General features: G+C 37.9%; 1 protein-coding gene across 6 annotated transcripts in view; it reads right to left on the bottom strand.

The window, feature by feature from the left end:
- Positions 1-7,983: 7,983 nt before the first annotated feature.
- FILIP1 (filamin A interacting protein 1) overlaps positions 7,984-27,455 on the bottom strand; it is a 370,688-nt gene continuing 351,216 nt past the window's right edge. For 4 of the 6 annotated variants that reach the window (XM_037843873.1, XM_037843872.1, XM_037843875.1 and 1 more), the window contains one exon: positions 25,059-25,894. In XM_037843873.1, coding sequence (XP_037699801.1) covers positions 25,688-25,894 — 207 coding nt within the window. In that variant the 3' untranslated portion in view covers positions 25,059-25,687. Of the gene's footprint in view, positions 9,873-25,058; positions 25,895-27,455 lie in introns of those variants that run through there. The other 2 variants (XM_037843876.1, XM_037843877.1) reach the window with 2 other exon arrangements.

The following is a 27,455-nucleotide window of genomic DNA, read 5'->3' as shown; positions in this document are numbered from 1 at the left end:
TTTCTCACCACTTTACTCTGCCACCACAATATGCTTCTTTCATCTACCCCTCATTAACTTGGGGAACTCAGAATCTTCTGATTCTCTTTATCAGACATTGTTTTATGATAGTCCTTATGAGGTAGTTTTTCATTTAATTAGATTTTAAAGGAATTTTTTTAAAGTGCTATTCAGCATTTCTGGGGCAACAAAAGAGAATAGCTGTTCTCACAATGGATTACCAGTATGATGGACATTTTCAACTGGTTCCAGAAGCGATTGTGTGTGCGTGTGTGTGTTACCTTTTAGATTCCATTTGTATTTTTTAAATGATTGTTCATTTGCTGATTCCTGGTAAAAGTTGAATTTATATGGCTAAATAACATAATGTTGGCTAACACAGTAAGTGTGCAAAGAATGCATGAGCCCAAATATAAAAGTAAATCCAAAATGACAGAACAAATGCATCTGAAAATGTGTATATATTTTGCTTTTGGAGGGGAAGTTCTACAAATTTTCAATTTTGGGTCAAATTGCTTTGCTTAAGCCACTGAACTAGGTAACCAGGAACCCCAAAGATAATACTATAGACTATCTTAATTTAAGGAACTAGAAAGAGGAAATTGAAATTGGTCTTTGTACTGTTTGCCAGAAGTGCCATGTACCATACAGATTGCATGCTAGGCTCTTTAGATGTCTGTAGATTCTTTAGCCCTCATGGCTTCTGTTTTAGTTTCCTGGCTGCTAAAATACATCCCATAAAATGGGTTGAATTTATTGGCTCACAGTTTCAGAGGCTAGAAGGCTTGCTTCCTCCTAGGGTTGGTATGTTCTGACTGTCCAACAATCCTGGAGGATCCAGGCTACTTGGCTTTTCCATCACTTGGCAGTGCACATGGTGGCATCTTCTCTTCCAAGTTCCATTGACTTCCAGCTTCTGGCTGCTCTCTGTGGCTTCTCTTTCTGTGTCCAATTTCCTTTGCTTATAAGGACTTCAACTTTATTGGAGTAAGGCCCAACGTCGTTCACTTGGGCACACCTTAACTACTAACATCCTCAAAGGTCCTATTTACAAATGGGTTCACCCTCACAGGACCATGGGTTGGGACCCAAACAGGCCTTTTGTAGAGGACATGATTCAATCCCCAAGAGCTTCTAACCACGTTTAAATAATTACACATATCTGTAGCATAACGTTTCATGTTTCAGAAAGTTGAAGAGGGCTGAGAAAAGTGCTGTAGTTTTTACCAACATGAATTTCAGAGAAACTTCTTAGTGACTGGAAATGGTTTTCAATGACTAGGTGGTATTTTTACAGGGAAGAATCTTTTTTTTTCCTTCTTAGTTAATCATAGCAGCTTACTATAGAGAACTTTGGTGGGACTTAATGATATTCATTTTTAATTGTCTGAGAGAATTTTTAGGAGAAAGAGATGCAGAATTTTCATAATAAAATTAATTTTTTGTATTTATTACATTCAAGATTGATTCAAACTGATTTTGAAAAACTACTTCTTTTAAAATTGACCTGTTTTTTATATAATGTATTTATTAACTCTTTCAGTTAGGCATTTAAAAAACCCTTTTTTTCCCTCACACTGAGAGATTTTCTGATTAGCCTGAGGTCACTGATGCTGTAATGAGAGCTTTTGAAAGTTCTTGATTAACCACAGTCAGTATCAGAAATGCTAGTCAAACAAGGTGTTTTGATAGTTAGTCTCTTTAAAGTGAAAAGCAATGACATCAAAATTCATTAGTAGATAGCCTAAGAACTTTGTTTCAGGAGGGAAATAAGATTTCTCATAATTCCACACATTCTTTAAATGGAAGAATATCATTCTGAGACCTCAGACTTTCTAACTTCCACTCCATAGAATCTTTCATCCCAGTGGTACATATTTTTCCAGTAGGTGCTATCAGTATAGATAAGGTCTTCCTTTCAAAGATAATGTAGCCATCTAGAGGTTGACAGCCAGCTGACATCGGGAGAAGGGAGGGGGCTTCACTTATTCAATGAGAATCAACAAGAGATACAGGAAATTAGATCTAAAAATGTTAATCCTTTATAAATCATATGTTTGGACTATTTTTAAACTTATTTTAAACATGCATTTACCTATTTTTCCAATGTAAAAATTATTAGTAGTCCTGGAGTGGGAGGGCATTTCATTATTTGTTCATTGAAATATTAGGTCACACCTACCCATGAAGTTAATCATTTATTTCCCTAAAATAACTCCAACATATTCTTAAAGAGTGACCTTCACAAAATGGTCTGAAATGTAAAAGTCAACTTTTATTAAACCTCAGAAGTGAAACATGCTTTTTAGTTAATGGAACAATGTATTAATGATAATAAAGACCAATACCTCCTATGACTTTCCTCTGACAAGCACTCTGAGGTACGTGGTAGGGGTGCAGCATATTTAGTTCTACAATATCAATTTATTGTCACTGAATCTTCTGAAAAGAGTAATCTTTACTCACTGTTTCCTCACCCAGTCACCCAGGACTCACTGCTCTCTAGTTTCAGACCTCACCTCTGCTGAAACTACCCTAATTCCCACTAAGTCCTCAAGATTCAAGTGAGTAACCAATTTGAGGGAACTTTCTCTATCCCCTAGGGCTGAGCTAAGATCTACTCTCTGAGCACAAGGCATCTCATAGATTCCTCTGTCCTTGTACTTATCATACAGTATTGAACAAGATCTATTTACGTCTGTCTTTTCTACTAGATATTAGCTCCTCAAGGTCAGAGACTGTTTTTATTCATTCCTATATCTTCAACACTGGCAAAGTACGTAGGACACAGAAGGTATTCAGTAAATCTTGTTGAACTGGCCTAACCTACTCTCAGGGAACTCACATTTTATTGAGACAGACACCTTGCCAACAACAAATTGAAATATAATGAGGTCAGTGCAATAAAAGATGTGTATACAGAGTGTTATAGGAGCACAGAATCACAACTCATCCTCTTTATGACGTCAAAAACTAAACTGAGGAAATAGGTCCTATGGTCTGAGTGATATTATGGTTCTCTACTCAGGAGAGAATAGGATGAAAAATGAAGAAATTAGAGACAGTTGACGCTTGTTCTATGAAGTTTGTATTAATGCAATGCAAGACTGTGTATCCTGGACGATCATGTTCATTTTCTCAAGCAAGTCAGCAGGTTATGGCTGTCCTGGAAACAAATCTCTGGTAATAGCCATTTTGGGGAGACAATTCGTTAATTTATAAAATCCACTGTCCTGCTGCCTACTTACCCCTATGATCCATTCAAGAACCAAGGCTTGGCCTCATTGTGAAGGGAGAGTGAATGAACATGCTTATCTTGTTAAAATAGCATTGATCATCTGTTTGTTTGATAAGATGAAACTCATTTGTCCTCAGGGAAAGCTTATGTTCTGTTAGAGTGAGTGATTATGGAGGGCCTTTTCTTATTTAATCCATTTGTTCCTCATCTATAGCATTCAGTGGACACAAAGGATTCTGCAAGGGAAATAGCAGCAGCTTGAATAATTTGATGATGACATTTTGGCACAGAATACCCAGCTGAGGTACCATGACTCATAGAAGTAGCAAGCCTTTGGGACGAGGAGTTAATAATTAGGTGTCTACAAAACACACTGCCATTTTGATTAAATATATACTGTTCCAGTTTGCTAATGCTGCCTTTTCACAAAACACCAGAAATGGATCGTCTTTTTTAAAGGGGGTTTATTTGCTTACAAAGTTATAGTCTTAAGGCCATAAAGTGTCCAAGGTAAGTCATCTACAATCAGGTACCTTCACCAGAGGATGGCCAATGGTGTCTGGAAAACCTCTGTTAGCTGGGAAGGCACATGGCTGGCATCTGCTACAGAGTTCTGGTTTCAAAATGGCTTTCTCCCAGGACATTCCTCTCTAGGCTGCAGCTCCTCAAAAATGTCACTGTTAGTTTTTCTTGGGGCATTTGTCCTCTCTTAGGTTCTCTGGAGCAAAAGTCTGCTTTCAAAGGCTATCTCCAAATTGTCTCTGTAAGCTGCAGCTCCTGTCTCAGCTCCTGTGCATTCTTCAAAGTGTCCCTCTTAGCTGTAGCAAGCTCACTCCTTCTGTCTGAGCTTATGTAGTGCTCTAGTAAACTAATCAAGGCCCACATTGAGTGGGCAGGGCCACATCTCCATGGAAATTATCTAATCAGAGTTATCACCTACAGTTGGGTGGGTCGCATCTCCATGGAAACAATCAAAGAATTACAATCTAATCGACACTAATACATCTGCCCATACAAGATTGCATCAAAGATAATGGTGTTTGGGGGGACATAATACATTCAAACTGGCACATACACCTTGCTCTCAAGGAGAAGAAAGAAATGTGCCCTGAGAGCTGGAAAGACTGATAAAGAGAGTATGGTTGTGGTCATTGAAAAGGTTGGCAAAGATTGGGGGAAAGGAGGCAAAAGAAAAGAATTGAACAGCCAAAGAAATTCCCTAGCAGGAATTATATTTCCTTTTACAAACATTCATTCAGTATATTGTATTCACTGTAAGGAATATACAAATCTTGTCTTTAAGAAGCTTACAGTCAAACTGGAGAGTCAGCTTTGTACACCAATGCCAGTTAACATAAGGTGGCATGGGGCAAATGTAGGGAATAGGAAAATGCTCCTGAAGAGAAAATAAAAAAGGATTTTCTTATTAGAAATACTTATCTCTGAAAGAAGTCTGAAGGATAATACCAGGAAAAAATAAGGGATGACTGTCTTAAATTTCTTTTTTTAATAACTTGGGAATTCCAGGTGTGGAAATTGGATTCCAACACAATATCAGATCCAGTTGCTGTGCCTGAAACATAGGAGTCATTCAGTGAGGGTTGCTCAAGATAATCCACTTGAAAAGAGGCCTCAGTTGACATCTTTTATTGGTCCCGTGGGATATCATTAAAAACAAATTTCAAAAGCAGATTTCAATAACACTGACAGAGAGAGGTAAAAAAAGGAGTATGGTACAATATTCCCTACTGCCAACAAGCATTGGGACCAGGGAAGTTACCCCAGTTTCCTTACCCAAGGGAAGAGCCTGATGCTCCTTAAGGGCAACTCACACCCAGAGTTCAAGGGGATGAAGGTGGAAAGAGCCCATTTTCTCCTCACTTTTATTCCTGATCGAGTAAACCTTGACTGGCTGCTGGAGCAGGGGAAGTGGCTAGGGGACACTTCAACTTCCTTCATTTGTACCTGTTTTGGAACATTGTCAACTAAAATAAAAGAAAACTGGAGTTGCTTCATTACTTTGCAGTTTCCATGACCACAGTCTCCTAGAGATTGGGCCAAGAGCCTTTAAACTAGGCAAATCAGGTTGTTATCTATCTATGGTCAAGACAAACCTGTTTGAGCAAATATGGTGTACTGCCTATCACAGAAGACCCTGGTGGAGAGCCTGAGGCTCATTTTTCCTGAGAAGTCATTAGATCAACAGACAGTGACTTTTGGCCAATGCTCTTAAACCATGTCTGCCAAAGGGCTCTGCTCCACAAAGACAGGCCCTCTCGGCAAGGATCCCCAACACCATTGTGGAAAGTGTCTTGGTTTAGACACCATACTTGCCTGCTTTTTTGATAGGTATATCTATAAATAATAGAAGAAATGCTCTGTTTTGTCCCACATATAGCAAACACAAATGTAGACCCATTTCTGCCACAGGGCTGGTAAATAAAAGAAGTCAGAGCACAACTTTTCCCTCAATCCCATCCTGCTTTCTGTAAACTATCCATCTGCAGAGGCTGGGCTGTGGGCTGCTGGCAAAACCTCATAGAACATTTGCTCTACTGAGTAATCAACCTTAGATTGACAGCATAAAGCAGTGTGGGTAATATCTGAATGTTTATTGACAATGCATTTCGGGAAGATAAAAGGTTGAGTGAAACCTTGTTACCAGTTTCCATTTCTTGGGATCTTGCGATTTTCATCATACTAGTGGATCAAAATATGATGTTACTCAGAGGAAAAGCATCCCTCATTTTTTCAGTCTCTAAAACTACCTAATCCTTGGTTCTTTGATGTAGACTAACTCTGACTCCAAACCTGCTATACCACTTCTACTTATCCACAGTGAAAGGTATCATGTTCTTAAGAAAACATAAATTGTAGAAGTGAAAACTAAAATATTTTAAATAAAAACAAGGATGAATGTATTTTAAATTATTTTAATTTTATGAAGATTATGTTCCAACTCAAAAAAGAATATTGCACAATGCTTTTTAATTACAATTATTTTTTTTCTCACCCTCTGGTGAGATTTTGATAAACACGGTTGACTTTAGAAGCGATACAGAGAAGATCTTAATTGGTTGAATAACTTTGAGAATCCATGAGGAACTGAAAGCACGATATTCTATTCATATAAAAGACAGCCATAAATTCACTTGGCTCCTGTGAAAAATAATAAACTTCTCATGTAATTAATAAAACTTAAAGGAGACAAAATTAAGAAAGCTATGAAAAATAGAATGTATTTCCAAAATATTTCAATGCACTTTTGTTTTTGAAAATCCATTAAATCTGCAAAAATTCTAAGACTATCTAATCACATTGTAAGCCTCTTATATTAAAGAAGCTAACACTTCATATTTTAAAGAAAATCTGGATTAAATAAATATAAATCTGCCCTGATAAAATAACAAAAATCTATAAATGGTAAGGTAAAATTCCCAAAATAAGAAGCCAAAAATAACACTGGAAAAATAAAGTATCTTGCAACCTCTGTTCAAATTTATCAATCTACAGCATTTTCCCTAAGTAACAAACACAGTTGTCATCACATCTTATAGTTTTGAAGAAAATACTGAAAATTTCATAAAATAAAATACTAATGGTCAGTAGTCAAAGTTATCCACCAAACTCTCCAGGTTTTTATAATCTTATCACAGCAATTTTCATTGTTTTCCTCTTTGCATTCTAATTAGTATTTTTAACAGAGGCATAGAAATGGAGCAGTTATGTGGGTTTTTTTAAATTTCCATTTTGAACTGTTGCTACTTTTAGATTTGTTGCACATCAAATTCATGAAGAAACCCAGCTTCATTATGTTTTTTATTCATTTCTAAGAAAATCCAAGCACTGCATAAAGAGAAAGGGCACAAACATATTACATTGCCTGACATACCATTTACTCTTGCTCTGCCACTGACTATTAGAAACTGTAATAATTCAGTAGTTTTAGTGTCTCTATTAATGTTGAAATTAGATAATCTATACCATAAATAAGTGTGCTTTGTTTTTATGGTTTTCCTAAGACAGAATCAATCTTTCTCCTTTTGTGAACATTCCAGGAATCTGACATCTGGTATATTTATTCAATCCATCACCTTTGCAAAAAAAAATTAAATTTAATTTAAAAAAAATCAGTATTTTATGAAATGTTTTTTAAAAAATTTCTGCAGAAGATGCTTGCAAAAAAAAAAAAAAACACTTATGAAAAAGAAACTGGGAAAATAATGGACTTGCTTGATTGAGGTGCCTTGAACTGGAAACAATGACTAGGGTATATTTTAGAAAACATTTTACAATTATTCCATTCAAAAAATGATCGTGTTTTGATTTATGATTGGGAATTTATTTATAATAAAAAGGTATGGAAATTATGTGAACCTAGGATAGTGCCAGGATTGCATATGGGGCAATTCTCTCAATTAGATGTGGATATTGAGATATGATTATTTATGAACTTGTTTGCTTATTTATTAGATGAAGATATGATCATTCGGTGTTTTTTTGTCTTCAGTTGACTTTTCATGTCCTATTTTATTTAAAAATTAATTGGATTAATTTTACTCATCTGTCATTCAGATCCCAATTGGGTTTAAACAGAGGAATTAATGATAGAGTGGACAGAAAAAAAGCTCAGCATCTACATAAGTAACTGATTGCAATATTATTCTCACCATGTCTTCACTGCAAGTACTAAATTTCATTGTAAATTCAGGAAGAAAAAAATTTCAGATCCAAATACGTATAAATCACTTCTAGTGTTTTAATTTAAAGTCAAAAGTATTCCAAATCTTGTCCTCCACCCTTTCAATATTAGTGTAACAAAGTTTCCGCAAGTTGAGAAAAAATTATTTGCCACAAAGTCTGATCTGTGATATTTCAGAATATTTTTTCCATCAGAGGTATAAACATTGGCAAATAGGGAACTTAACAATGAGTCAGAAATATAACATTATTAAATAAAACTTTTTTTTTAAATTGAAAATGTCATTACATTCAACATTTAGAAAACAAAACCCAGGAACAACAATTTTAATGATCTTCACACATACACACGCTAGTTTTTCTTAATCAGTAGTCAAAAGCCCTGCAGGTTATATGATGCTTTCACAATCAGTCAAGCTAGAACAAGCCTACCAGCATTTCTTTTACTTAGGAAAATCAAGTTATTTTAACATAAAATATACTTGTTTAATTTCTAATACAAACTGAATATGATTTTCCAATTCCACAAGGTATACTTTAAAACCTTGCAAGTACACATAGATGAGGAAATCCAACATTAATTTTTCTATTCCAGAGACTCAGTGTGGACTCCCCTCTATGGGCTTTTTAATCTGGCTACAACCTGTAGACTGCAGAAATAGACCAACATTATTATATTGGCTTTTAGTTATCCTTTTGACACTCAAAAGCATTCTTTTTTTTAATCTCAGCAAACTTAAATGATATATGGTTTCTGAATTCAGCAACTGATGTTTCAACTCTGAATTTACTTAGGTGTTATTTTTAAGACCTTATTGGAAACATATCCACATTAACAAAGACTTAAAAACTATATTTGAAGGTTAGATGTTGAGATTTAAAGTAAGGCATGTTTTTTTTTTTTATCATTAAAGAATATATTCTCCAACCTATATATGGCATGAAGATCTGTGAAAATCATATCTTTCAAGAAAAAAGTTATCTTGGGATATCTCTTACTACTTTTTAAAACATACATTATTTATGTCAGTTTTATTTTCAAGCTTTCATTAGGGTAAGTTGTGAGAAATATCTTGATATCACAGTCCTTATTACACCTGTATGTATAAGTAAGTAAGGCAAACAAACATAATTGAAGTGTCAATCAGTTCCTGTAACCCTTACTGGCTAAACTCATACATCTCCTTTTATGAATTTGTTCCATGTGAAAATCAATTCATCCAGGGTTCCTGGCAAGCACCCCCAAAAGAACAGCTTTAAAAACTGGTTTTACATATTTAAAGTTAAGCGCTTATGTCAGAGCATTATTTGTTAGCATTGAACCATGATCAGAACCATAGCATTGTACAAGCAGTAATAAAAACTCTCGAGAATCTCCTGCTTCTAAGCTTTACCTCTTGAGTTTACCCCAGAAAATGTAGTGTTGTCCATTCTTTCCTTCAGAAATAACAAGTTGATAAAATAATTATGTTACCATTTGGGTGCAAAAAAATCAACACTTTGAGGATCTAATGGTGTATTCTACAGATATATGTGCCATAGACTATGAAAAAGGAAAGACTTTAGGGGGAAAAAATCACATTACAAAGTGTATTAAAAAATAAATTACATAGCATGTGCCCATGGACCCGAAAGCTTTGCAAAAGGAAGAGAAAATTCTTTTGGCACAAAGATTGAACTGCTCTTGCTACCTATTTTCGTATATCAACAAGGCCATTTTAAGCTTTTACAATACATCTTGAAGAAAATAACTTCACTGGAAGTAGTAAATCATTTCCAGTAATGATCAGTAGCATGGAGGACCTTAGTGATGATGGAAGACGAGAAATTCTATCCATTCAACAGGGATTCAGAGGAAGTACGCACACCCAGTATGTGTTTGGTTTGCCATTTCATCTGGAGTTCATACGTAACTGATGAATGATGATGCTTTCTATAAAGAAAAGAAAGATATGGCATTTTCAGTTAAACTGCAAATCAAATTGGTAGTTTATGTGAGGATCAATATCACATCGTATCACTGCGACTGTAGATGTTAAATAGCAATACAAACAAAAACAGGTGCATGAGCCCAATAGCTTTTCCTGCAGTGCTTTACTATACTTGGGTAACTTCTTTATATCAGTCTATGTGCTTTACCTCCAAGGTTCTTAAGCCCTTTAGAAACCAAATCTAATATTCTAGCAATATTAGGTCAATTTTACTCAAAGATAGAACTGAACACAGTGATAGTGGGAAACTACTTCCTAGAAGTGACTCTATTCTCCAGAGCACACTCTTTTTGCTCAAACAATATTTAGACACATTATGCTCTTTAAGTATGTGTGGACTTGAGTTTTAATAAGGAGATATTCATTATCCCTAAGAAAACAATAGAGTTGACACATTTTTGTCTCTGATTGCCACTTCTCTACCAGTGGCAATACTCTGTATATGCTTTTAAATTTAAATTCATTCTTATAAAAGTAAATTTAAAAAATATATCAAGGTAGTAATTAGAACAGTGCCAGTTACATTATGGATGTTTAACATTTAAATTTATTTGGTTAATTGTGCTCTTATTGATATAATAAGGCCTCCAGGCACATGTATCATCATCACTTTTTCATTCGACCATTCAAGAGCCATTTATCGAAGCCCTGCTGTGCACAAGGCACTGTACAAGGTACGGAGCAACATTGGTGAGTACAATAAACACAGTGTCCTGCCATCGCTAAGATTACACAGAGCAAATGAAAGAAAAGAACTAAACCTAAAATTCTTTGCCTGAAAAATTTATTACTCACCCATGACATGGCAATGTTATACCAGCGAGTGCAGAATCTTATACAGCGTTTATCAACACCATGAGGAAATGAACACCTATTATTTTCACTTTAATTTCAAATAAAGACTATTTAAATTTTATTTTTACTTAAGTAGTAAGCATCAAAGTAAACATTAATTAAATCATATTATGCCATACTCCTAAAAGTCCATGCTAATTATGTACAATGGATGATCCTCTGCAAAACGAAAATGTTTTCTTAATTTGGTTTCATTAACTTTACCTCATGCTGACCACTAGATGGAACAATTTCCATTCCTTAGATCATTCAGCTTGAATTTGAGATAAAAATGATATGAAAGCAAAGTAATAATGAAATGTGTGAATTTCTTATACACTGAAGAATACTTAGCTACGAAGATTTTGTAAAGATTTTAAATGTACATACAATTTTTTGCTATACTAGAAACCCTTAAATCAAAATCTCATTTTTTTTCATGGAAATACTGTTCTATCATAAAATTCTTTCCATGTCTAAAAAGATATCGAAATATTCAGGCAAAAGAGTGAAAAGAAGACCTAGGCCTCAAGTCTCCCTAACAGAATTAAAGTAACTTTCCCATTGTCTTCCCTTAACAAAGTATGGAAGAGTGAAATCCAGAATTGTTCTTACTGTAGATGTAACTCAAAATGCCTGTGCCTTTGTTTTCTCACTGCAAAATGAGGGGGTTAGAGATCATTTTTAAAGTCCCTTGCAGGGTTAACATTCTGTGTCACCACAATACCATCTTCTCTCCTTTTGAGTGTGCAAACATATTAATTCCTAGAGTTGGCCCCTCTTAATGCTAGCATTTTGCAATATCCAAGTAATAATAGCTTTCAAGAATTAGTATTTGGTACAAATACATATAGTAAAAGGGCCTATAATATAAAAAAAATCTGGGTAAATTTTATTATTATATTCAAATTAGCAAATTGGTAATCCATGCATAGTGTTCTTGTTTGCTAATGCTGTAGTTATGTAAAATAACAGAATTGGATTGGCTTTTATAAAAGGGGGTTTATTTGGTTACACAGTTACAGTCTTAAGGTCATAAAGTGTCCAAGGTAATGCATCAACAGTTGGGTACCTTCACTGGAGGATGGCCAATGGTGTCCGGAAAACGTCTGTTAGCTGGAAAGGCACGTGGCTGGCATCTGCTCCAGAGTTCTGGTTTCAAAATGGCTTTCTCCCAGGACATTCCTCTCTAAGCTGCAGCTCCTCAAAAATGTCACTCTTAGTTGCTCTTGGGGTCTTTGTCCTCTCTCAGCTTCTCTGGAGCAAAAGTCTGCTTTCAAAGGCCGTCTCCAAAATGTCTCTGTAAGCTACAGCTCTTCTCTCAGCTCCTGTGCGTTCTCCAAAGTGTCCCTCTTGGCTGTAGCAAGCTCGCTCCTTCTGTCTGAGCTTATATAGTACTCCAGTAAAATAATCAAGGCCCATGCTGAATGGACAGGGCCACACCTCTATGGAAATTATCTAATCAGAGTTATCATCTACAGTTGGGTGGGTCACATCTCCATGGAAACACTCAATCAAAGAATTACAATCTAATCAACACTAATAGGTCTGCCCACACAAGATTGCATCAAAGATAATGGCGTTTGGGGGGACATAATACATTTAAACTGGCATATTCCACCCCCTGGACCCCAAAATGACATGATCTTTCCATATACAAAACACATTCATCCCATCACAATGTCACAGAAACAAATCATTTCAGTAACAATAGTGAAGTACAAGATCCCATCAAAATCAGTTACAGGTGGTCTTTCCTAAGGCAAAGTTCCCTTCTGGCTGTGTATCTATGAAACACAGAACAAGTTATCTGCTTCCAGTATACAAAGGAGGGACATTCATAGTATAAATGTTCCCATTGCCATAAGGAGAAACAGTAAGGAAAACAGGGTCTAATGTACCAAAACAGTTCCTAAAACTCTCAGGGCAAACTCCATTAGATTTCAAAGTCTGAGAGTCATTTTTATCCTTGGGGCTTGAGAGAGCAGCTTTCCCACACTTTCCAAGGGTGTTTGCAGCAGCCCTTTTCTCTCCAAACACTGGGGTGAGTGCTCCAACATATTCACACATAGGCCCCACCGTCTTCAAACATTGGGGTGCCACCCAGACTCTGCCTCGCTGGGGCAAAGGCTTTCCCCTCTCCAGACAGTGGGGTGGCAGCCAGGCTCTCCCCAATCCCTGGGGAATGTGCTCCACCCTCTCTGGGGCCTGGGGTGGCAGCACTCTTCCTCAGCATCGAGGCAGAAGGCCCACGCTCTCCCTCTGGGGCAAACTCACCCTTTCCACGTGCATGGGCTGCTCCACTCTCCCAGCCTGAGACCTCTTGACTCCAGACCTCAATCTCCATGGCTCTGTCTTTGAAGTAACATTTCCTTCAATTTGTCCTTTCTCCAGTCCAGACCAGCAGTGTCTCCATCTAAATAGATCTTGCAAAAATCTTGTTGGCTTGGCATGAAGTACAAAGGGGTCAAAACCATAAGACAATAGGACTTTCCACAAATCTGGAAACTCCATTTCCAATCCTGGCTTGTACTGAAATGGCTGTTGGTCTCCATGTTTGGTCACATCCTTACGTGGGGCTGTATCCTCTGGGGTCTCACTTTCTGGAAGCCCAGAATTTTCCAAACTATCAGTTTCTGGTTTCTTCATACCCAAGAGTTCATTTCTCAGCTTATCTCTGTCCTGTTGCATTTTACTGTAAGCTGCAAGCAGAAGCCAGGCTACTTCTATATTTAGCTTAGAGATCTCATCAGTTAAATATTCCAGGGTGTCATTTTCAATTTCTGCCTTCCATTCAACACCAGGACACAATTTTGCCAAATTCTCTGCCACTTTAGAACAAGGTTCACCTTTTTTCCAGTTGGCAATGACACATTCATCATTTCTATTTAAGGCCTCATCAGAAGTATCTTTAGAGTCCATATTTCTACATACAGTCTCTTCAAAGCAATCTAGGCTTTTTCCATCAAGCTTCTCACAAATTGTCTCAGAATCTTCCCCTTATCCATTTAAAAAGCCATTCCAACATGTTTGGTATTTGCAAACTCAGCAGCACCCCACTCTTGGTACCAAAATCTGTTCTGGTTTGCTAATGCTGCCAGAATGCAAAACACCAGAGATGGATTGGCTTTTATAAAGAGGGTTTATTTGGTTACACAGTTACAGTTTTAAGGCCATAAAGTGTCCAAGGTAACACATCAGTAATCAGGTATCTTCACTGGAGGATGGCCAATGATGTCCAGAAAACCTCTGTTAACTGGGAAGGCACATGGCTGGCATGTGCTCCAGAGTTCTGGTTTCAAAATGGCTTTCTCCCAGGACATTCCTCTCTAAGCTGCAGCTCCTCAAAAATGTCACTCTTAGTTGCACTTGGGGCATTTGTCCTCTCTCAGCTTCTCTGGAGCAAAAGTCTGCTTTCAAAGGCCATCTGAAAACTGCAGCTCCTCTCTCAGTTCCTGTGTGTTCTTCAAAGTGTCCCTCTTGGCTGAATTAAGCTCGCTCCTTCTGTCTGAGCTTGTATAGTGCTCCAGTAAACTAATCAAAGCCCATGCTGAATGGATAGGACCACACCTTCATGGAAATTATCTAATCAGAGTTATAATCCACAGATGGGTGGGTCACATCTCCATGGAAACACTCAATCAAAGAATCACAATCTAATCAACACTAATATATCTGCCCACACAAGATTGCATCAAAGATTATGGCGTTTTTGGGGACATAATACATTCAAACTGGCACACATAGTATATATACTAATTCTATTAATCAGATTATGTTATTAAATAGAATGTCTCAGAAATAGTTGACAGGGCCAAGTAACAGTTTATTTTACACAAATACTACTTTAATAATAAAAGATAGTGTTTAATATTTATGCACATAACTTACATAATCTTTATTTAAAAGAATATAAATAGGCCCAGAGTATTTTGTTTTATATATGTGGAGGCATATTTCATCTTGTTTCTAGAGATAGTGAAACAATATCTATATGGAAGTGACTTTTATCAGTTGAAAGTTATTGAACAGGTTTATTAAATCCATGTTTCATTATTATCTATCTTTTCCCAAATCTTAGCTTGTCTGGCTCACTTTAAAATTACCCAGCCAACATGCAAAATTGTGAGAAATTAAGTATGTTTTAGGCCATTAAATTTTGAGGTGGCTTGTTACACAGCAAAGCTATCTGATGCATGTGGAGTCCAGCAAATGTAATGCTTTGGGGATTAATGCCATTATTTATGTGGAAAGAAAGGAAGGAAGGAAGGGAGAGAGGGAGGGAGGGAGGGAAGGAAGGTAGCAGGGAGGTGTGGATGGAGGAAAGGAAGGAAGGGAGGGAGGGAGGGAGGGAGGAAGGAAGAGTCCCCAAGTCTCTTCTTGTCTTTTCATAATTTAGTACAATAAACTAATGTTATGAATTTTATTGGAGTTACAAAGTTATGAGCAAATTTCATTCCAGCTCGTACACTATATTAATTTCATCCCAGAATAAAACCCATATAGAGGTGATTTGTGGCTTCTAAAGTGACCTCAGTCAAATCAGGTGTAATCTGTAATAATTTTTCTCTCTGTAGTTATAGATACAGTTTTTCTAACATTAGTAATCTACAGAGTATTTAACACACAGATTGGGGCCAAAGTTCATAGTTAATTACCAACTCAATACAGCAGAACTCAATACAACAGAGCAAACTCAATACAGCAGAGCACTTAAATTTGGGGCCTTCTGATGTGAAGGCTTTTATTAACTAATTCATTTTTTTTCTAATTGGAAGAAAAAAGCCCCAAATCCTAATCAATATATACACATGGAAAATTGGATTTCTATGCATTTTTGACATAAACAGTTTACAAAATATATTTATAGACATTTCCTTTTATATGTTTTCTCAAGTGTTATCTTGATGTTTTTTAAGAAACTTCAGGTAACAATACAATATTTGTTATTACAGTATTCTTGTGAAATGATGTGCTTATGAATTAATTCTTTTATTATACTTGCTATTAGATAACTTCCATGGAAAGAAAGTTCCACGTATTATCAATTCCTAATTACACTTGGCTTGAGTTCACCTTATTATCTATTCATCCTCCTCGGGCAGTATCCCAGAACTACTGGCCAGACTGATGACTTGAGATCTGAAATTTTCTGTACAAGATGGGATTTGGGGAGAAATTTGGGGACGTGACAGTCTCTTGAGTGCTAATGCCTCCTTCCCATGCAATGCATATGTTTATACTCTGCTAAACTCCCTGAATTTTAAAAATTTGCTCAGAAAATTAGACCAGATCAACTTAACAGGTAGTCTCTAAGTTCACACACTAAAGACAAGACATGGCAGAAGTTCAATGTATAGCAGGACTTTGCATCAACAAAGGAAAACTCCTTCACTGCACACCAAGTTACAGAAAACATTTCCTCTTGGATTTTGCATCAGTTTGACTGGCTTAGGGCCTGCCTCCCATGCTCCATGGCTCCATTGCCCTCCAGCGACACTGCCAGGAAGGCATGGTTCCACCTTAGGGCTGTGCTGTTCTTTTTCTCCACAGCTACCAACCCCAGCTTTGAACTTGCTGCCCTCAGGGCAAATTTTCCACCTCCAACAATGTCCAATGTTCTATATACCTTTTAGAAGTAGGAGTGCCTAAATATTGTTTACTTTTAAGGTTCTCATTTTTATAAACTGCTTCAGGGTTCAGTCTGGTTATTATCATATTCCAAAATTAATCAGAGTTCTGATAAAACATCTGTTCTAAATAGGAAGTTCAATAAACTTCCTCTGTTGACTTGGACTGGTATTCCTTCTTTCGGATTTGGCTCAGCTAAATAGAAATACTGTGCTAATCAGTTCTGTCATTTGCTCCAGGAAACTTTTGAACCAGATAATACAAACTCTCCTGGGGTTTCTCACTCACCTAATAGTTTCTTTGCTTCCTTCCAAAACATTTCCTACTCCACCATTAGCCCAAATCATCCCCTTACTTCCCCAGGTTGCAGGAGTTACCAATGATCACAGTCAGGACTGGTAAGTTCTTTTTCAGGCAAACTAATCCTTATCTCCCACATAGGTGGCTGTTTCTCAGACATAAGCAAATTTGAACTAGTTCTTCCATATATAACATGAACTCTAAATTTTTTAAATGGTGAAAAATAGGTTTTTGAGCCAAGCATGCTCATGCTTTTGCTTTTTTGGACACAGATGCTAAATGCCTATGCTCGTTTCAGAATAGCATGGAAAATTACATTACATGCTAAAATTGAGAATGTCATTGTGCTTCTTAGATAAGGACAATAGTATTCATAAAAGCACTGTTACAGGAAGTTTTACACATACAGTTTCTATGTAGATACCTCAAGATCTCAAAATCCTTTGGTAATATTATTTTGGCCCAATGAGTGTGTGTTTTAATCTATGTATGAATATGTACTTTGCTCATGTGAAGTAGTTTGAATACATGAAATCAAGAATAATGTACTGAAAGACACTAAAGATCTGACTTTCAATCCTGGCTTCATCGTTAATGAGATGGCTAGACATCTCTAAACTTCAGGGTTTTTCTTGTTTATCTGTTTTTGTTTTTAATTTCTGTATTTCATCTTTAATAATAGAGATGAGTATCCTCTTGATCTTTAAAGTCATTCTCAGCTCTAACCAGAACTTCTGTCAATCACATATACATAGCATTGACACAAATAGAGAAGCCCAAAGTACCTTTACCAGATATGCAATTAATCGTTAGTTTTTAAGAAAAGCTTTATAACAGTGTCTTTTAAGCTGCTTGCAAAACTATAGTGAGCACATCATATTATGATGACAAGGAGGAATAACAGAATCATAGGATATTACAGGCAAATACTAAACTGTAAGCCAAGGTGAGATGATTTGCTAAAGGTTACCCAACCTTTTGGTGGCAAACCTGACTATTACTTCTCTTGACTTCCAGTCCTCTCTTAGACATCCAGTCCATTGTTCAGCAACTTTCCGGCTCTGGATGTTCTCCTTGATATCTATCCTAAATCTAAATCCTGCTTTTAATTTTGTTTAATTCTTTAAAATTAGAGCTTCTCTATCCTATTTTAGGGGATCCTTCATGAACTTAATGAGCATGGCAAATTACCTGAAACTTTCTCTTTCCTAAAGTGCCCTTTGTGCTCCACTGGGGGAATCAGAGAGAGTGAGGAAAGTTCCATTAGTAATTTATTCGAGTGTGTTTATACTTCACAGAAATCCATCAGACCCTCTTAGTTCTCCACACGTGTGATGATTTCCAACGTGAGAATTTCCTAGTCCAGGTCTCTTGGCTGTTTTGGATCCACTACCTGCTATTGTGCCTTGGGAGGGAAATAGAAGTAACTTCTACTATCAGGAAATCCAGCAGTAACTGGATTTTCCCTAAATCCACCATGTCTTTATCTTCATTTTATCATACAGGATCCGTCAGTTCCCTCCATGTCCTTCTCACAGGTTTGCATTGCAGACACAGGTGCAATGCAAGAGCATCTCTTCCTCAACTGTTTGCCATCTTTCTGCTGCTGGTTTTGTTTCTCTATGATAAGTGCCATGCATTTTACAGCAATGGACAGGCCTTTAAACCCCAGGCTAGATTCAGAAATAATAGTTTGGCTTCTAGAGGAGGCAATGTTTTTAACTGAAGACTTGAACAGACAAGGGCAAAAACACTAGAAAAAAAAGCAGGAGAAAGGGCAGTCTAGGCAGAAGGAACAAGCTTACAAGTCAAGGAAGAGGGGCTTGGCCTAATACGCAAGCTACACATACCATAAGTCCAGAGTGCAGGGGTCCAGACAAGGGAAAGGGAAAGATGCACACTGTTACGGAGAGGTAGAGAAGGCAGGTCACAGGGAACCTCAAGTGCCAGGCCAAGGATGTGGCAATGTATTCTGTAGATGATGAGGAATCTTTGGAGGGTTTTCAAATAGAGGGGTTATGTGATCAGTTTATACCTTGGAAAGCAAAGTGAAAGATGAATCAGAAGGTTTTGAGGCTGCAGTTATAAGGCCAGTTGGCAGGCTACCAGATGAGTCCAGATGAGAAGTGACTTAAACCTCAACTTAGGCAGTGGCAGAAGAGAATGGAGAGGTAGGTTCAGCCACTAGAGATGTTAGAGGGTTAGAATGTGCAGGACTTGCTGAATGACTCTACTTGGTGGGTGAGGGAGAAGGAGGAAACTAAAATGGCTACCACTTTTCTAGGTTGGGTAGAATAATAAGAAAAGGAGCAGATTTGGAAGGAGGATTAAGGAGGTGATAAGAATGTCTTTAGATAAGGTGAGTTGGAGATGTACATTATGAAGTTGGATACAAGATTGGAGTCATCAGCACCTGGGTGTTAATTGAAGCAATGGGAATATATAAAATAAACACAGTAGGCCTATATAGTAGGAAAATCGCTCTCAATAGAGACTTGGGGAATATGAACTCTTAAGATACATGTATAAAATAAGCCAGCAAGGGAAGAAACTGAGGAGGAACAGTCAGAAAGGTAGAAGGAAACCAAGGAGATAGACGTCATTGAGGGAAAAGAGCACAGGCCTAACTTGACCTTCAGCCTCACAGAAGACAAAAGATTTATTTTCTAGAAAAACTGACCCAGAGAAATTCCAGGCTTAGGCACAAGAATGAGCAGAGGTGAGGCATAGACTGAATGCAAAGAATTAAAAAGTTTACACACTGAACTGCGAGATTCTTATCCTACTTCCACATACCTATTCCCAGAATTTAGGTAGCCTGCCCCAGGGAGGATACTGGAGGATTTTTCTCTGTAGAAATGACTGGAAGATATACTTCTAAACATGATAAATTAGATAGATAGATAAATAGATAGGAAGATGGGGAAGAAAAGGAGGCGGAGGAGAAAGATAAGGCATCCAGGAAATAGGGGTTCAACATAGGTGAAAAGACAACAGGACAACAGCTGTGCAGCAGGCCTAGAGGACAACCAGTCCAGACTGAGCAAGGAAACAGAGGGCTGAATTCAGGCAAGTCTCCAGAGAAAAAATATGAAACTGATGTGTTTAAATGTTTGGAGAAATTATTGATAGGTGTTTGGCAGATCATTGGCACAGTTGGAAAAAAATAAAGATTGATACATAGAAAACCAATCAGATGAAAAATATAAAACAATTATTCTTTTGTAGGGAGAAAAGTGTAAAAGGATAGAAACAATCATAGTATACTACTTCACTCAGCAAGGAACAATTTTTACATGTACAGTTATGAACATATAAATGCAGTCTGCTAATTTATCCAAAAATTGTGATGTAATCATATTGGGAGGATGGGGAAAATGGAAGTGAGGGGACACTTTGAGAGGGTTAAATTCACAGCCATCAAAAACAATGGGAAAACAAAAGATACCTAAAATTTATAAATAAAACATAGTAGCTTAAGCATGGTGATAAATACTAGAAGAGCGAGCTTTGGAAATGATTTTCTCTAAGGAGCAAGACTAAGGGATAAGGAGGAGAGGGAAGTGAGGTAAGAAGCAGCTGTTTTCTTTGTGTCTTTCAGCACTGGCTGATGTCTTAACTATGTATATGTATTACTTCAATAAATATAAACAGTAATTCAAGAATGAATGGGTGGTGGTTCCACAAGAAGCTAAGTATAGGGTTGCCATAAGGTCCTACAATCCCATTATTGGGTATATACTTGGAAGAACTGAGAGCAGAGATACAAATGGACATTGGCACATTGGTGTTTATGGTGGCAGTATTCACAATTTGCAATGGATGGAGGCGGCCTAAAGGTACATCAACTGATGCATAGAATGGTGAATGAACTGTGGTGTGTGCATACAATGGAATAGTGAGCAGATGCAAGAAGGAATGAAGTTGTGAGGCATGCAACTTGATGAATGGATCTTGAGGACAGTATTTTGAGTGAAATAAGCCAGAAATGAAAAGACATACATTGTAACACATCACTAATATGGACTAACCACAATGTGCAAACTCTGAGGATTGAATCTGAGAGCATAGGTTATCAGGGTAAGGCTTATTGTAAATGTCCCTAGATTGTAAGCTCATACAGCAGTCACATTGGTTCCTGATTTGTAATGGTTATCTCTAAATTCTGAGATGCTGAGCTCTGTATAATCTGGTCAGTCCCCGGAACTTTGGGTTATCTGTGTGACACCTGAGACTCAGAGCCAGAGTTCAACTGCTAGAATGTCAGTGTTACCCCATACAGCAACTGTTAAAAAAGCTGAAAAAGAGTTCAGACTTCAATTAGAGATATGAATGAAACTAATCTGGTTAGGACTAAGGCAAATCAGACCAAAGGGTAAAGGACAATATTGACAGTGTTTTAAAACCTCAACTTCTGTGTGAGACCAAAGGAAGAGATGTTTATTTGGTGGAAAATCTTTATTTTCTGCTGCATACTATATAATTTAACTTGTATGGTCAGTTTATCCAAACACAATAATTACATGGAACTTCAAATGGGGAGTGAGAACTGGTTGTTTTATACAGGTTAGTGTGATGCCACGATACACCCCAGAGTAATTTGGGCAGAGAATAAAAATGTATTTGCAAAGCCCCCTTGAGGGACTGGGGGAAAATGTGGACATATTAAGCTTCCCCACCTAGGGAAGCTTATTCTCACAAGCGTTGGGAACTACCAATTTAGAAGGCTGAGCCCTCAATCTTGGGGCTTGCCCTTATGAAACTTGTTACTGCAAAGGAGAGGCTAAGCCTACTTGTGGTTATACCTGGGAGTGACCCTTGGAGAGCCTCTTTCATTGCCCAGGTGTGGCCTCTCTCTCTGGGTCGTCTCTGCAGGTGGACTCGCTGTCCTCCCCCCTGCATGGGATGTAACTCTCTGGAGTGTGGGTCTCCCTGGGACTCCTGGAGATGGGCCAGGACCCGGTATCGTGGGATTGAGAGGGCTTCCTTGACTGGGGAGGGGGAGGAGAAATGAAAACAAAGTGGAGTTTTAGTGTCTGAAAAAATTTTAGTGGAGTTGGGAGGTCATTCTGGAAGTTGTTCTTGGGCATTGTATGGATATCCCTTTTTGGTTTTTGGTGTATTGGAGTGGCTGGAGGGAGATGCCTGGAGCTCTTGAGCTGCGGCCTAGTAGCCTTGATTCTTGGGGATGATGTGTGACTGTGTGGCTTGTGCAGTGTGGCTGTGTGATTGTGAAGACCTTGTGGCTCATGCTCCCTTTGTCCAATGTATGGACATATGAGTGGAAAAGTGGGGACAGATGTTAGATGAATAATTGGGGGTGGGATGTCTTGGTTGTTCTTTTTTACTTTTATTTTTATTCTTGTTTTTTTTTTTTCTTTTGAGTGGTGAAGATGTTCAGGAGTTGATTGTGAAGATGAATGTACAACTGTTTGATGGTACTGTGGACAACTGATTGTACACTTTGGATGATTGTATGGTATGTAAATATATCTCAATAAAATTGAATAAAAAAGAGAATAAATTAAAAGTGTGGAAGTTACAGCAGAAAATGTTGAGTGTTCTGTTAAGAGCTTAACTAGGCAGGGAAGGAAACAGGATAGTAGCTATAGAGGACTGCACAGTTAAGGAAGAATTTTGCTAAAATGGAGGAGGTCAAAGCATATTTATAGTCTGTGTGGAAGAAGTAGTTGAAAAAGGAGAAGCTGAAATGGCAGAGAACAGGGAGATGACCAATGATGAGAACCTGGAGGAGCAGTAAGAAGGAAAAGACTAATCTTTACCTGTGCTCTGGACATTTTGGAATAATACATTCCAATTTACTGGGAATTCCTCTCTGGGCCCCTCTCCTGCTTCCCTCTTTCCCACCCTCACCACCCTCTGCCCTCCAGCCTTCTACATAAATACACTCTCCTCATCAACTAACTCTGTAGTTTTCCCAATCAGGAAAGTATCACTCTTTGCCTAGTATTCTGAACCTAGGAGGGAGTGAGAAATTCAAATCTTTTTACATAGTATGTTCTTGGCCATGTTTTCATTTTCCTGAAATTATATTCTTCCCACAGTACACATCAAAGCTATTTCTTCACTTATTTCTTGAAGACATTCGACTAAGAGTTTTGGTAACACCCTCAATGAATGTACTAAAATCTCTAGAGAAAGCCCAGTGACTGCAGTCCTTACTGAAAATATAATAGGAATGCCTGTAGAAACTGAATAACCCTGCTTAAACAGATGACCTAGACAGGAAGCTCACATTTTCAAATGATAAACACCCTTAGGACCACGTCCTATACAGGAACATTTCTAGTACCACGCAAGCTAAGCAGCCACCATTGTAGTGTGCCCATATAGTCAATATATTCAAATTATTCTCAGGAGGGGAAAACCAGGTTGTGCCCCGCATGTCCCCAGGGGGCGCCATTCACATTGCAGTCGATGGAAATGGCAGTCCCTGGAGCTTTTCAGGGTGGGACCTGAGCAGCAGCTGTAAATAGCAGCCCTGGTGAGACCCTTTTTATCTTACTAGACAATGTGTTTCAGGACAGGGAAAAGATTCTAACTTTTTAATCCTACTCACCCCTACAAAGTCAAACTGCATCCTAAAAACAAAATATTCACAAACAGAAGCTGGAGTTAGAGTGCATTTAATCCTCTACCTCCTATGTCCAGTGGATTTCATTTCTAATATGTGATTTAAAACACAATAAATGTAGACTTGATTCTAAAATTACAGAGAAAACCTGTTATGGTGTTTGCTCTTTTCTCTTTTCTGAAAAGTGAATATGTATTGTGCTGCCAAGTTTTCTTAGCAGTTATACTTTGTAGGTGGCTGTATTCCAAGATCCAGATGTATAAACATCCTGTACATGCACTGTTAAGCCTTTTGGAGCACTCTCATTACTGATGGTATGGACTTCCAGAAGGAAACGATGTAAGCATGATGTGAGCATGTAAAAGCAAAAACAGTAGCAAGTGATAACAAGATTATGATGAATATCATCGAAGAATGGCAGGTAGAATCAAAAGGAATGGAATATTTGTTTCTTTTGACATCCTCTTTTGCTCAAATACAGTATGTTACGGTACAGTAACGCTAAATACTTCACAAATGCCACGTGGGCATTAGTAAAAACATTGACTGTTCTTGTTTTGAAAGGGTTGGATGTCCACTTTACCAAAGGGGGGAAAATCCCCTTTTAGGAAAATACAAGTCAGCATTCCTAATGGCAAGGTCTCTTGTTTAAACTTGTTCAAAATCTTACTTCATAAACAGTCTTTTTTCCTGGTCTCTCTCTCTCCTTCTATCTTAAAATCCCACTATTACGGTATGCCTTTAATATGGTTGCTCAACATTTTTTAATACCTATGCTGAAAACTGATGAGCAATAGGCAACAGATACCTGTTTAAAACGAGTATGAATAGTGTGGTATCTATCGCCATTAAATAGAAATTCAAGTCCAAGTTCTGTAAGGGGTAGGAAATCTGTTATGGAAAGAACTCATAGAAGAGCTGTTTTATCATGAAGCTTCATGATTCATGGGCTATAAGCAAATCATACATCTTTTTAAAAATCTGTCCCTTCCAAATATCAAGAGCAGTTATTATCTATATAATTTTGGAACTCTCAAAATTCAGAAATGGAAAAAAAATCTGTAACTTTCCATTTATGTATTTTTGTAAAGTTCATCCAATTGGTTCAAAAATTTCTACAAAATTCTGTCAAAAATATTGCCTACGTGAGACCTCAGATACTTAACTGCGGGTTATTCGCCTTGAGCTCATTTGTGGTTATTTGACTAAAAAGCACAATGACAGTGTCCACTTGAACATGGTTAATCTCCACACACAGACACCCGATATTTTGTATTCACACTATTTCATGCATATTAAAACATGCTTAAAATTAATGAAAATTACATAAACATGAGTACAACTGACAGAAATAATTATCTTCTCCAAACCACACACACACACACACACACACACACACACATCAGATCAGGAGCTGATTCTACATTTGCAAGCAAAGTCCACACTTAACTGAGGAAAATATTTGAATCCAATTAAGCTATGCATGATGTCATTTTTTTTTTCCTTGGCATAAATGTTTCAGAATTTACTTTCTGCTATTTTCTACCCATTACAATATCTGTTGACATATAAAGGGCCATTTGACAACTCTGCTCAAACTGCTCCACAATTTAAATCAGTTGCACGCTTGAATAGAGCCCAAATCTGATACTAATGGTTCTGAAATTATTCTCTATGAAATTCTGGGACTCTTTCGGAGGTGGTCAAAATTTCTCCACACACACACACACACACACACACACAAATAAGTAAAACTCTGTTTTTAGGATTCCGTATTTCAGTTCCATTTTATTTCACATTCATGTTATTTCCTGAAGTCATTTTAGAGGCTTTTGTTTTTGCAGAACTTTAGAGGTCCAGCCCCTCTGAGAGCCATGAGATGTTTTTTTCCAGCACATGAAGCAAATTCAAGATTCGATTAAGGCAAATGACAATTATTAAACTATTTCCTATTGTATAATAGAATTTTTTAAAAGTAAAAAATTACTGTGGAACAAGGCCTATTAAATTTGGCTTACAATTAGGAAATATGGGAACCAAACTTGGAGATCACGTGATCCAACCCTGCCTTTTACTGATAAAAACACTGAGGCTCAGATGGGACAACTGATGGGTCCTCTAGGCTAGAAGCCAAACTGGGTCTAGAAGTCAGGCCCTGCCTCAGGCCCAGCATCTTCAACAAACCATACTGCAAATTATTTTTGCTAATTATTTGTATTCCACAGCATTAAAACAAATGCGCAAAATAGGAAAGACATGTGGCTATTAGTTGGTTATTTCATAAACAAGATATTTAAAACTTAAGTTAGTACATGTAGAAGAGTTGGCACTAACAAATAAGGTTCACTTTCATGGCAGCAGTAGCATCTGCACAACATACCCCCTCAGCCACTGCCCTCAGCCCTTCCCCCCTCCAAGAGAGGTAGCGCTGCTGGCTGCAGATTTCTTCAGCTCTATTTTCATTGACTGAGTCTCAGCTCGAGGCTCGAATTTGGCCAGATTTCCTGCTCCTGGGGCTGCCACTACTGGCTTTCCTGCTTTCATACCTTTTGACATAGGAATGCGGGTGGGTGTAGGCCGCTGGGATGACCCATCTTGTACTGACTGTAGGAGAGAAAATATAGAGAGAGACACACAAGGGAGATATTGGTGAGTTAACTCTAGATAATATCATCAATTTGTACATTTTCAGGACTCTGGCCACACAGGAACACCCACAGGTGGTACCTGCCCAGATAGAAGAATTGTAAGAATTGTAAGAACCTTGATAAAAGAATTCTAAGACACTTGGGGTTGGTATCTAAGCCTCTCTGATTACCTTCCTTTCCCTTCTTTTGAAACATCTCTGCCAAACTTCCTTCTCTTCTCAAGCACCTAACCTACTAATTTAGTTTGCTAATGCTGCCAGAATGCAAAACACCAGAGATGTATCGGCTTTTATAAAGGGGATATATTTGGTTACACAGTTACAGTATTAAGGCCATAAAATGTCCATCAACAATTGGGTACCTTCACTGGAGGATGGCCAATGGTGTACGGAAAACCTCTATTATCTGGGAAGGCACGTGGCTGGCATCTGCTCCCAAGTTCTGGTTTCAAAATGGCTTTCTCCCAGGACGTTCCTCTCTAGGCTGCAGTTCCTCAAAAACATCACTCTTAGTTGCACTTGGAATATTTGTCCTCTCTCAGCTCCTCTGGAGCAAGAGTCTGCTTTCAACGGCTCTCTTCAAACTGTCTCTCATCTGCAGCTCCTGTGCTTTTTTCAAAGTGTCCCTCTTGGCTGTAATTCCTCTTCAAAATGTCACTCACAGCTGCACTGAGTTCCTTCTGTCTGTCAGCTCATTTATATGGCTCCACTGATCAAGGCCCACCCTGAATGGGTGGGGCCACACCTCCATGGAAATATCTCATCAGAGTTATCACCTACAGTTGGGTGGGGCACATTTCCATGCAAACAACCTAATCCAAACGTTCCAACTTAATCCCCACTAATATATCTGCCCCACAAGATTGCATCAAAAAAGATGGCTTTTTCTGGGGGACATAATACATTCAAACCAGCACACCTACCTTCTTTACCCTTATTGCAGGTGAACTTAACTCCTTTTTCACAGAAAAAGCAATAGGCCACCAGGCATAAACCAGGCAACTTTACTCGGACTGCCCACCAAATTATCTCCACTCTCCCTCTTTTCCTCCATCTGAAATGAAGCAGCTCCCCTTTCACCTGTGCTTGAGACCATCCATCTTTATTAGGACTTTCTTCCTTCATGGAGTCCACAGACATGTTTAAATCTTCTTCAAAATTATCTCAATAGAGACCTCTCTTGCTGAGGTTACAAATGACCTCTGACTCTTCTTGTTTTTTAATTGTCAGTGCTGCCTACACCTTCCTTCTTATGGTGCTCTTAGAACAATCTTGCTGTGATTTCTGATTTGAGTCTCACATGAGTCACCTCTTGTCTTTGACAACTTCTTTTCTGTCTCTTTTGTTGGCTCCTTGTACTACCTCACCTGCCTTCTAAATATAGGTGCTAGCAGTTTTTGTTCTCAGCCCTCTTTATTTTTCACATTCACCCTGAGAACCCCCCTCAATTAGCATCCCATGTGTCAATGAGTCCCATAATCTCTAGTCTTCAAAGCTCTCCCGAACTGCAGATGGGTA

This window comes from Choloepus didactylus, chromosome 7 (genome assembly GCF_015220235.1).
Source record: "Choloepus didactylus isolate mChoDid1 chromosome 7, mChoDid1.pri, whole genome shotgun sequence".
NCBI classification, from domain to species: Eukaryota; Metazoa; Chordata; class Mammalia; order Pilosa; family Megalonychidae; genus Choloepus; species Choloepus didactylus.
The sequence above is the reverse complement of the archived record's forward strand: the minus strand, read 5'-3'. Positions and strand labels throughout refer to the sequence as shown.